This window comes from Coregonus lavaretus (genome assembly GCF_964263955.1).
Source record: "Coregonus lavaretus genome assembly, chromosome: 18".
In the NCBI taxonomy this organism is placed as follows: domain Eukaryota; kingdom Metazoa; phylum Chordata; class Actinopteri; order Salmoniformes; family Salmonidae; genus Coregonus; species Coregonus lavaretus.
The window spans coordinates 3,162,285-3,174,398 of record NC_140005.1 but is presented as its reverse complement, the minus strand read 5'-3'; the positions used below and the strand labels follow the sequence as shown (position 1 = coordinate 3,174,398).

At 51.6% G+C, this 12,114-nt stretch overlaps 1 protein-coding gene across 1 annotated transcript in view; it reads right to left on the bottom strand.

Moving 5' to 3' along the window:
* Positions 1-1,127: 1,127 nt before the first annotated feature.
* Positions 1,128-12,114, bottom strand: part of LOC311145286 (E3 ubiquitin-protein ligase TRIM9-like) — a gene marked incomplete at both ends in the record, with an annotated part of 46,978 nt that continues 35,991 nt past the window's right edge. Inside the window, 4 exons of the mRNA XM_084181520.1 lie at positions 1,128-1,205; positions 2,298-2,460; positions 4,305-4,608; positions 12,035-12,073. Of these exons, the coding sequence (XP_084037646.1) occupies positions 1,128-1,205; positions 2,298-2,460; positions 4,305-4,608; positions 12,035-12,073 (584 nt within the window). The remainder of the gene's footprint in view (positions 1,206-2,297; positions 2,461-4,304; positions 4,609-12,034; positions 12,074-12,114) is intronic.

The window sequence follows — 12,114 nt, the reverse complement described above, 5'->3', positions numbered from 1 at the left end:
AAGGGCAGGGTTCTAGAGTCTGGTGATGAATAGTAGTCTTCTTTGATTGGTTAGATGGATGAAGCTGGTTCACTTTAACCCAATCATAATATTTTACATGTTAAGACAGGACAGTAAGCTCAGAGTTCCATTTCCAGGTGAGAGTTCCAGGTGTCCATGGTTACGGAGCAGTATGTACATGTATGGCTGAGTATCCATGGTTATGGAGCAGTCTGTAGTATGTACATGTATGGCTGAGTATCCATGGTTATGGAGCAGTCTGTATGTACATGTATGGCTGAGTATCCATGGTTACGGAGCAGTATGTACATGTATGGCTGAGTATCCATGGTTACGGAGCAGTCTGTATGTACATGTATGGCTGAGTATCCATGGTTACGGAGCAGTATGTACATGTATGGCTGAGTATCCATGGTTACGGAGCAGTATGTACATGTATGGCTGAGTATCCATGGTTACGGAGCAGTATGTACATGTATGGCTGAGTATCCATGGTTACGGAGCAGTATGTACATGTATGGCTGAGTATCCATGGTTACGGAGCAGTATGTATGTATGTACATGTATGGGTGAGTATCCATGGTTACGGAGCAGTATGTACATGTATGGCTGAGTATTGAGAGTCTTGTACTGTACAGTCAAGGCTATGGGTCCGGACCGTCTGGTGATCTGTAGAGGTCAGGGGTCAGGAGCATTGTCAGTCGACGTCACTCCAATCCAACACTAGTCCCACGACCGACAGGCGATGTAAGACTATGCGGCTGGTTGGCTGGTCTATAGAGGCGAAGGATTGGGGACACGTTGTTGTGTACATGGCTGTGAGTTAAATTATCCCTCTACGGTACATCTGAAATTCCACCCTATTCGTATGTAATGCAATACTTTTGGCACAAGTCTGGCCAAAAATAGTTCCAAATATAGGGAATAGGGTGCAATTTGGGACGTAACCCTAGAGAGCCCAGAAATTGAGCAGCCTGGTGCCCGTTCTGAGTACCAAATGGCACCCTATTCCATATATAGTCCCTATGGGCCATGGTTAAAAGTAGTGCACTATATAGGGAATAGGGTGCCATTTGGCATGCAGACCCTTGTCTTATCTTGCTTCACTGCTGTGCTGAGTCAACTCCTTAACACACTGAGCCGGACAGGTCTGCTTCCCCCGGAGTGTAGAAGTCAGGAATGGGCAGGCCAGTGTGCAGGGTCACCTACAGAACACAGGACAAACATCATCATCATCATCATCATCATCATCACCATCATTATCCTCCTCTTCCTCTTCCTCCTCCTACTCCTCCTCATCATCATCATGTCCTAGCAGCAAAAAGGTGTATTTCACCAAGCAGATAGAACTAGCTGTAGAAAGATGTAATTGCAGGTATTGACCACCGGGTGGAACTGTTGAGCTAAATGAGAACTAGACAGCTATTACATTTACATTTTAGTCATTTAGCAGACGCTCTTATCCAGAGCGACTTACAGATAGTGAATACATTTTTTTATTAATTTTTTTATACTGGCCCCCCGTGGGAATCGAACCCACAACCCTGGCGTTGCAAACGCCATGCTCTACCAATTGAGGTACATCCCTGCCGGCCATTCCCTCCCCTACCCTGGATGATGCTGAGCCAATTGTGCGCCGCCCATGAGTCTCCCGGTCGCGGCCGGCTGCGACAGAGCCTGGATTCGAACCAGGATCTCTAGTGGCACAGCTAGCACTGCGATGCAGTGCCTTAGACCACTGCGCCACTCAGGAGTACAATCACGTCACCACTGCTGGTGTCAGCAAACACTCCATTACACAGTCATCAATACAAATAAATATAGATGAAGAAGCTGTCTAGAGGCAGGGATAATTTCATACATATTCGTAGACGCTATTGTGTAGCTTCTTCAGACTTTTCTCTGCTCCGGAGATGCTACGCAGCTTGGTATAAAAGTTGTTTTCCACGTTGGGGCTACCTGGTTATTGTAACAATTATTTTTTTTTACATTGGTGCTACCTGATTGGTATTAAACAGTGTTTCTAATGTATGTTGTGGCGACATTACCTCGACATTAGAACAGCGTTTATATGTTGTGGCGACATTAGAACAGCGTTTCTACTTTTGGGCTACCTGGTTGGTATTAAACAGTGTTTCTAATGTATGTTGTGGCGACATTACCTCGACATTAGAACAGCGTTTATATGTTGTGGCGACATTAGAACAGCGTTTCTACTTTTGGGCTACCTGGTTGGTAATGGTGTAGCGCTGTTTCTACGTTGGGGCTGTAACGTTTCTACGTTGTTTCTAGGTTACCTGTACGTTGCGGTTGAGGCTGACAGAAGGGTAGTAGAGTCCCTCGATGCCTTCGAAGGCCACAGGACCCTGCTGTTCATCGTTGATGAGGAAGATGAGGATCCCTCTGGTGAAGTCTAACAACACTCCTACTGTGGCCCCTTTACTGACGCCCCCGTCCGTCCTGAAGAGACGCACAGAAACACAGAGGGAGAAGATCAAACACACACACTATGCACTGAGCAAGAATACATACACACATAGACCTACACACATAGACCTACACACATAGACCTACACACATAGACCTACACATAAAATGCACTCCGTATATTGTACAGATCCAGCAACACGTTTCCTTACTATCGTATTTAATATTTCACATGTTAAGTATGTAGAAGCAAGACACTGATTCACATGTAAAACACATAGTACCTCCCATTGAGAGACATGGAGACCCAGTGGCTATGTTGTCGCTCCATTTCTATTAATAATATGCCATTTAGCAGACGCTTTTATCCAAAGCGACTTACTGTCATGCGTGCATACATTTTTTTGTGTATGGGTGGTCCCGGGGATCGAACCCACTACCTTGGCGTTACAAGCGCCGTGCTCTACCAGCTGAGCTACAGAGGACGTACCTATTTCTATTACCTGTTGGTGTGTGAGTTGTTGTGTACCAGGAGACGTACCTGTTGGTGTGTGAGTTGTTGTGTGTACCAGGTGACGTACCTGTTGGTGTGTGAGTTGTTGTGTGTACCAGGTGACGTACCTGTTGGTGTGTGAGTTGTTGTGTGTACCAGGTGACATACCTGTTGGTGTGTGAGTTGTTGTGTGTACCAGGAGACGTACCTGTTGGTGTGTGAGTTGTTGTGTACCAGGAGACGTACCTGTTGGTGTGTGAGTTGTTGTGTGTACCAGGAGACGTACCTGTTGGTGTGAGTTGTGTATGTACCAGGTGATGTGAGAGGATGTACCTATTAGTGTGTGAGTTGTTGTGTACCAGGTGATGTACCTGTTGGTGTGTGAGTTGTTGTGTGTACCAGGTGACGTCCCTGTTGGTGTGTGAGTTGTTGTGTACCAGGTGACGTACCTGTTGGTATGTGAGTTGTTGTGTGTACCAGGTGACGTACCTGTTGGTGTGTGAGTTGTTGTGTGTACCAGGTGACGTACCTGTTGGTGTGTGAGTTGTTGTGTGTACCAGGTGACGTACCTGTTGGTGTGTGAGTTGTTGTGTGTACCAGGTGACGTACCTGTTGGTGTGTGAGTTGTTGTGTACCAGGTGACGTACCTGTTCATGTGTGAGTTGTGTATGTACCAGGTGATGTGAGAGGATGTACCTATTAGTGTGTGAGTTGTTGTGTACCAGGTGACGTACCTGTTGGTGTGTGAGTTGTTGTGTGTACCAGGTGACGTCCCTGTTGGTGTGTGAGTTGTTGTGTGTACCAGGTGACGTACCTGTTGGTGTGAGTTGTGTATGTACCAGGTGATGTGAGAGGATGTACCTATTAGTGTGTGAGATGTTGTGTACCAGGTGACGTACCTGTTGGTGTGTGAGTTGTTGTGTGTACCAGGTGACATACCTGTTGGTGTGTGAGTTGTGTATGTACCAGGTGATGTGAGAGGATGTACCTATTAGTGTGTGAGTTGTTATGTACCAGGTGACGTACCTGTTGGTGTGTGAGTTGTGTGTGTACCAGGTGATGTAAGAGGATGTACCTATTAGTGTGTGAGTTGTTGTGTACCAGGTGACGTACCTGTTGGTGTGTGATTTGTGTGTATGTACCAGGTGATGTGAGAGGATGTACCTATTAGTGTGTGAGTTGTTGTGTACCAGGTGACGTACCTGTTGGTGTGTGAGTTGTGTGTGTACCAGGTGATGTACCTGTTGGTTTGTTCTGTTGTGTACCAGGTGACGTACCTGTTGGTTTGTTCTGTTGTGTACCAGGTGACGTACCTGTTGGTTTGTTCTGTTGTGTACCAGGTGACGTACCTGTTGGTGTGTGAGTTGTGTACCAGGTGACGTACCTGTTGGTGTGTGAGTTGTTGTGCATGAACCAGGAGCGGTTGTTGTCCACATACATGGCCCAGGCCTGGTCGTCCTTTCCCAGCATCACATCCTTCAGCACGTCACCCCGGGCAACCCCGAACGCAGGGTCCGGGTGGTTGTCATAGCGATCCACCGTGATCTCCCAGTAGTGCACACCGCGGGAGAAGCCGGAGTTACCCATGACCACCCTGTCGTCGTAGCTGTTGCACGTCACCGTCAGGTTGTCGTTGGAGAGGATGATGTCAGGGTGGGCTGACGTGGGGTCAAAGGTGAACCAGGCAACTGTAGAATGTATGCACACACACACACACACACACACACACACACACACACACACACACACACACACGTTCTCCCATCATAAGGTATCGTCAGTATGAGCATAGTGAAAACATGGAACAGAGGACATGAGGCTAGCTAGAATGTGCTCTGGTCTGAGGTGGGTGACTCTATGTTACTGGTGACTATGATGTAGCCAGAGGGGTACACTACAAAGCAGGGTCAATGAGCTACCCAGCTAACTTTGATAAACATCCAGAAATAACTGTTCATTTTCTGGTTCATTAAGAAAGCTAGTCACACGCAGTAGATATGTGTTTTTGGTCGTTGAGTCAATTAGACCATGCCCATTTCAAGGTTATCTGTCACGGTTTCGGCCGAGGCTGCCTCTCTCCCTTGTTCGGGCAGGCTTCGGCGTTCGTTGTCTCCGGAGTACTAGCTGCCACCGTTGTATGTTTCATGTTCGTTTGCTTTTGTCTGAGTGTTGTCACACCTGTTTTCAGTTAGTGTCATTAGTGTCCTATTTAGTTCCCGTTGTGTGTGTCAGGTGTTGTGTATTATTGTTTGTTGTCAGACGTGTTTTCGCTCGGTTGAGCTCTCTCCACTGCGCTGGAGTTATCGCACCTGTTTGTGCGCTGTTTTTTTCCATTTCGCCTTCGTGCGTATTTCGCCTTCGGGCAAGTGTTGTCCGTTTGCCGTGTTTCGGCTCAATACAAGTCTATTGGATTATCAGTCTGCGTCCTGCATTTGATTCCGCCACTGCACCTACAGCACGCCTTGACAGAATATTACACCACCTATGGAATCAGCAGGAGCCGCAGCAGCCCAGGCGACTCTGGAGGACAGGGTCCGGGAGCAAGGGGCCAGATCCTGCAGATGGGGACCGCACTGCAGGAGGTGATCACCACCATCCGAGGCTGGGGGACGCCTCCACCGCCACCCTCCGTTCCAGCACCATCGGCCAGTCAGCCTAGTCCCGCACCAGAACCCCGAGGAGTCCGACTCTCGCTCCCGAGGGCTTACGAGGGGACCGCGTCCGGGTGCCAGGGTTTCCTTCTCCAGGTGGAGCTGTACCTGGCCACCGTGCATCCGGCGCCCTCGGGACATGAGAGCGTGTCCGCCCTGATCTCCTGCCTGTCCGGGAAGGCGTTGGAATGGGCCAACGCGGAGTGGAGGAGGATCGACGCGGACACCATCACGTACAACGAGTTCTCCCGCCGCTTCAAGGCGGTGTTTGACCATCCCCCGGAGGGGAAAGCGGCAGGGGAGCGTCTGGTCTTCCTCCGGCAGGGGAGGAGGAGTGCTCAGGAGTTCGCCCTCGAATTCCGTACTCTAGCGGCAGATGCAGGGTGGAATGATCGGGCCCTCGTCGATCACTACAGGTGTAGTCTGCGAGAGGACGTCCGTCGGGAGCTGGCCTGTAGGGACACCAGCCTCACGTTCGACCAGTTGGTCGACATGTCCATCAGGCTGGATAACCTGCTAGCTACCCGCGGGCGTTCCGAGGGGGGTCCGTCCATTTCACCCTCCAGCGCTTCCGAGCCGTGCCCCATGGAGCTCGGGGGCGCTGGCGCTAGAGAGAGGAGGGGTCGGCTTACTAGGGGGTCCATCCCTTGCACCAACTGTGGTCGGGGAGGACACACCGCGGCTAGGTGCTGGGGATGGCCTCCTAGGGGAGAGGACGACAGGTCCCGCACTGGGGATTCCTTCCAGGTGAGTAGGCGCCCCACTCACCCAGAGCTCTCTATTGCACATTTTTGTATGCCTGTGCGTTTTCCACAGGTAGCACCTCATTCCCAGCATAAGGCGCTGGTAGATTCAGGCGCGGCTGGGAATTTTATTGATAAAAAGTTTTGTTTAGCGTTAGGGATTCCCCTTATTCCTGTTGATGTTCCTTTCCCCGTTCATGCCCTAGATAGCCGTCCGTTGGGTACGGGCTTGATCAGGGAGGTCACGGCGCCACTTAGGATGTGTGCGCAGGGGGGTCATCAGGAGATGATTCAGCTATTCCTGATTGACTCTCCTGCGTATCCGGTGGTGCTGGGCATGCCCTGGTTGAGTACCCATAACCCATCCATTTCGTGGCAGGAGAGGGCTCTGATGGAGTGGTCTGCTCAGTGTGTGGGTAGATGTTTGGGCGTTTCCGTAGGGGCTACCTCGGTGGAGAGTCCAAACCAGGTGCCCGCATTGCACGTTCCCCCTGAGTATGGGGATTTGGCTATTGCGTTTAGTAAGGCGAGGGCGACGCAGTTGCCGCCCCATAGGCAGGGAGATTGTGTGATAGACCTCCAGGCAGGAGCTGCGCTCCCACGGAGCCATGTGTATCCTCTGTCTCAAGAGGAGAAGAAAGCTATGGAGACTTACATAGACGAATCTCTGAGACAAGGATACATACGGCCTTCCACTTCCCCTGCGTCCTCAAGTTTCTTTTTTGTGAAGAAAAAGGGTGGTGGTTTGCGCCCGTGCATCGATTACCGTGGTCTCAATCAGATTACGGTGAAGTACAGTTATCCACTCCCGCTGATTGCGACCATGACTGAGTCGTTGCATGGGGCGCGTTTCTTCACTAAATTAGATCTCAGGAGCGCGTACAACTTGGTGCGCATCAGGGAGGGCGATGAATGGAAGACAGCCTTTAGTACCACCTCGGGCCATTACGAGTATCTGGTCATGCCATACGGGTTGATGAACGCTCCGTCAGTTTTCCAATCTTTCGTGGATGAGATCTTCAGGGACATGCAGGGGCAGGGGGTGGTGGTGTACATTGATGACATTCTCGTGTACTCGCCTACCTGAGTCGAGCATGTGGCCCTGGTGCGCAGAGTGTTGCGGAGGCTGGTGGAGCACGACCTGTATGTCAAGGCAGAGAAGTGTCTGTTTTTCCAGGAGTCGGTCTCCTTTTTGGGGTATCAGTTGTCTGCGTCAGGGGTGAAGATGGAGGTAGACCGGGTGTCGGCCGTGCGTAATTGGCAAACACCAACCACTGTGAAGGAGGTGCAGCAGTTTTTGGGGTTTGCGAATTACTACCGGAGGTTTATCCGGGGTTTTGGACAGGTGGCAGCTCCCATCACGTCTCTTTTGAAGGGGGGTCCGGTGCGTCTGCAGTGGTCGGCCGAGGCGGACAGGGCGTTTGGGAGGCTGAAGGACCTGTTTACCTCGACCCCGGTGCTGGCGCATCCGGATCCCTCTTTGCCGTTCCAGGTAGAGGTGGACGCGTCAGAGACCGGTCTAGGAGCCGTGCTTTCACAACGGTCTGGCGCGCCACCTAAACTCCGCCCCTGTGCTTTTTATTCTAAGAAGCTCAGTCCGGCGGAGCGGAACTATGACGTAGGGGACAGGGAGCTGTTAGCCGTGGTACAGGCCCTAAAGGTGTGGAGGCACTGGCTTGAGGGGGCTCAACACCCTTTCCTCATTTTGACGGACCACCGTAACCTGGAGTACATCCGGGCGGCGAGGAGATGGAATATGTTCTTGACCAGGTTTACTTTTAAGATCACGTACATCCCTGGGTCACAGAATGGTAAGGCAGATGCGCTGTCTCGGCGGTATGACACGGAGGAGAGGTCCGTGGAGCCCACTCCCATACTGCCGGAGTCGTGTCTGGTGGCACCGGTAGTGTGGGAGGTCGATGCTGAACTCGAGCGGGCGTTACGCACCGACCCTAGTCCACCACAGTGCCCGGAGGGTCGGAAGTACGTTCCGCTCGAGGTTCGGGATCGATTGATCTATTGGGCTCACACGTCACCCTCCTCTGGACATCCGGGTATCGGCCGGACAGTGCACTGTCTTAGTGCCAAGTACTGGTGGCCCACGTTGGCAAGGGATGTGAGGGTTTATGTTTCCTCCTGCTCGGTGTGCGCCCAGTGTAAGGCGCCTAGACATCTGCCTAGGGGTAAGTTACTACCCCTGCCCGTGCCACAACGACCATGGTCCCACCTCTCGGTGGACTTCCTTACTGACCTTCCTCCTTCACAGGGGAATACCACGATACTGGTCGTTGTGGACCGGTTTTCTAAGGCCTGTCGTTTGCTCCCCATGCCGGGCCTTCCTACCGCCCTGCAAACTGCCGAAGCCCTATTCACCCATGTGTTCCGGCACTACGGGGTACCCGAGGATATTGTGTCTGATCGGGGTCCCCAATTTACCTCCAGAGTCTGGAGGGCCTTTATGGAGCGGTTGGGGGTCTCGGTGAGCCTCACCTCGGGTTACCACCCGGAGAGTAATGGGCAGGTGGAACGTGTAAACCAGGATGTGGGCAGGTTTCTTAGAACATACTACCAGGACCGGCCGGAGGAGTGGGCAAGGTACGTTCCCTGGGCCGAAATGGCCCAGAATTCCCTACGCCATTCCTCCACTAACCTAACCCCTTTTCAATGTGTGTTAGGTTACCAGCCGGTTCTGGCACCCTGGCAGCAGAGCCAGATCGAGGCTCCTGCGGTGGATGAGTGGGCGAGGCGCTCGGAGGAGACATGGAACGCTGCACACGTCCACCTGCAGCGGGCCCTCCGACGTCATAAGGCGAGCGCTGATCTCCACCGCAGTGAGGGACCGGTGTACGCACCTGGTGATCGAGTCTGGCTCTCTACCAGGAACCTGCCCCTCCGCCTGCCCTGTCGGAAACTGGTTCGGCGGTTTGTAGGGCCATTTAAAGTCCTGGGAAGGTTGAACGAGGTGTGTTATAGATTACAGCTACCTGTTGAATATAAAAGTATTAACCCCTCGTTCCATGTGTCCCTTCTCAGGCCGGTGGTAGCTGGCCCACTCCAAGACAGTGAGATCAGGGAGACTCCTCCGCCCCCATTGAACATCGAGGGGGCACCGGCGTACTCCGTGAGGTCCATCTTGGATTCGAGACGTCGGATGGGGGGTCTCCAGTATCTAGTGGAGTGGGAGGGGTACGGTCCGGAGGAGCGGTGCTGGGTGCCGAGGGGAGACATTTTGGACCCGTCTCTCCTGACGGAATTCCATCGTGGGCACCCGACGCGCCCGGCTCCGCGTCCTCCGGGTCGTCCCCGAGGCCGGAGTCAGCGCACGTCTGGAGCCGCGCGTCAAGGGGGGGGTACTGTCACGGTTTCGGCCGAGGCTGCCTCTCTCCCTTGTTCGGGCAGGCTTCGGCGTTCGTTGTCTCCGGAGTACTAGCTGCCACTGTTGTATGTTTCATGTTCGTTTGCTTTTGTCTGAGTGTTGTCACACCTGTTTTCAGTTAGTGTCATTAGTGTCCTATTTAGTTCCCGTTGTGTGTGTCAGGTGTTGTGTATTATTGTTTGTTGTCAGACGTGTTTTCGCTCGGTTGAGCTCTCTCCACTGCGCTGGAGTTATCGCACCTGTTTGTGCGCTGTTTTTTTCCATTTCGCCTTCGTGCGTATTTCGCCTTCGGGCAAGTGTTGTCCGTTTGCCGTGTTTCGGCTCAATACAAGTCTATTGGATTATCAGTCTGCGTCCTGCATTTGATTCCGCCACTGCACCTACAGCACGCCTTGACATTATCTTTCTAAAAACTAAAACGTTTTCAGAATATTCATGGCAAGTTAGCTGGCTAACTCCTTGAATCCTGCTTTGTAGTAAAGTATTTTGGTCCCAAATCTGGCATGACAACAACCATAGGAGTTGGCCAAACAGAAAGATTTGATCTAGGACCAGGCAACAGTAGTATGATGTTTCATCAAGACCAACATGAAGACAAACATTTAACACTTGAGTGCTGAATCTTAGAGAGTTACCAGAATGTATGACTTCTATCCTGACTGATCCTCTATAGCAGGGTTTCCCAAACTCAGGCCTGGGCCCCCCCCTGGGTGCACGTTTTGGTTTTTGCCCTAGCACTACACAGCCGATTCAAATAATCAAAGCTTGATGATGGGTTGGTTCCTGGAGAGCTACCCTCCCCTAGGTTTTCACTCCAACCCCAGTTGTAATTAACCCGATTCAGCTTATCAAACAGCTTATTATTAGAATCAGGTGCGCTAGGTTATAAGGGTTGGAGTGAAAACCTCCAGGACTCCGAGCTCCAGGAAGAGGGTTGGAGTGAAAACCTACAGGACTCCTAGCTCCAGGAAGAGGGTTGGAGTGAAAACCTACAGGACTCCTAGCTCCAGGAAGAGGGTTGGAGTGAAAACCTCCAGGACTCCTAGCTCCAGGAAGAGGGTTGGAGTGAAAACCTACAGGACTCCTAGCTCCAGGAAGAGGGTTGGAGTGAAAACCTACAGGACTCCTAGCTCCAGGAAGAGGGTTGGAGTGAACCTACAGGACTCCTAGCTCCAGGAAGAGGGTTGGAGTGAAAACCTACAGGACTCCTAGCTCCAGGAAGAGGGTTGGAGTGAAAACCTACAGGACTCCGAGCTCCAGGAAGAGGGTTGGAGTGAAAACCTCCAGGACTCCGAGCCCCAGGAACAGGGTTGGAGTGAAAACCTACAGGACTCCTAGCTCCAGGAAGAGGGTTGGAGTGAAAACCTCCAGGACTCCTAGCTCCAGGAAGAGGGTTGGAGTGAAAACCTCCAGGACTCCTAGCTCCAGGAAGAGGGTTGGAGTGAAAACCTACAGGACTCCTAGCTCCAGGAAGAGGGTTGGAGTGAAGACCTACAGGACTCCTAGCTCCAGGAAGAGGGTTGGAGTGAAAACCTACAGGACTCCTAGCTCCAGGAAGAGGGTTGGAGTGAAAACCTACAGGACTCCGAGCTCCAGGAAGAGGGTTGGAGTGAAAACCTACAGGACTCCGAGCTCCAGGAAGAGGGTTGGAGTGAAAACCTCCAGGACTCCTAGCTCCAGGAAGAGGGTTGGAGTGAAAACCTCCAGGACTCCTAGCTCCAGGAAGAGGGTTGGAGTGAAAACCTCCAGGACTCCTAGCTCCAGGAAGAGGGTTGGAGTGAAAACCTACAGGACTCCGAGCTCCAGGAAGAGGGTTGGAGTGAAAACCTACAGGACTCCTAGCCCCAGGAAGAGGGTTGGAGTGAAAACCTCCAGGATTCCTAGCTCCAGGAAGAGGGTTGAAGAGCCCTGCTGTAGATAGTATACAGAGCTGGTATTCAAATCACATATCTCTGACACAAACTGTCAAATACACTATTATTGCACTTACATTACAAATACTACAAATACAATACTACATTGGACACTCAAGGAAAGGGCAGTTGCTATCTCTGTGGGTACTCCATGTAATGAGATTTGATACAGTTACCATGGTAATTGGAACATAATGGCAGTGTTCCCATAGGAACATAATTTGAGTCAAAAATGTGTTGATTGGAGGTTCACAGTGAAACCTGAATAACTGAAGCCCGCATTGGACAGCAAATTGCCCACCCCTTGGTTATCAAATCAATGATTGGTTGCTGTGATGACATTTGCAATGATCAGGTTAGGGGTGGAGCTGAGTGGAGTGCAGGGGACATTCAGCAATGGGAGGGTTAAAGAGTGTGTGACCCATCCATACCTGTGGGTAGTGTTTGCATATCACATGGGGATTGTCCAGCTGCAATGTGAAATGCATAGAGAGAGGGAGAAGAAGGGGGG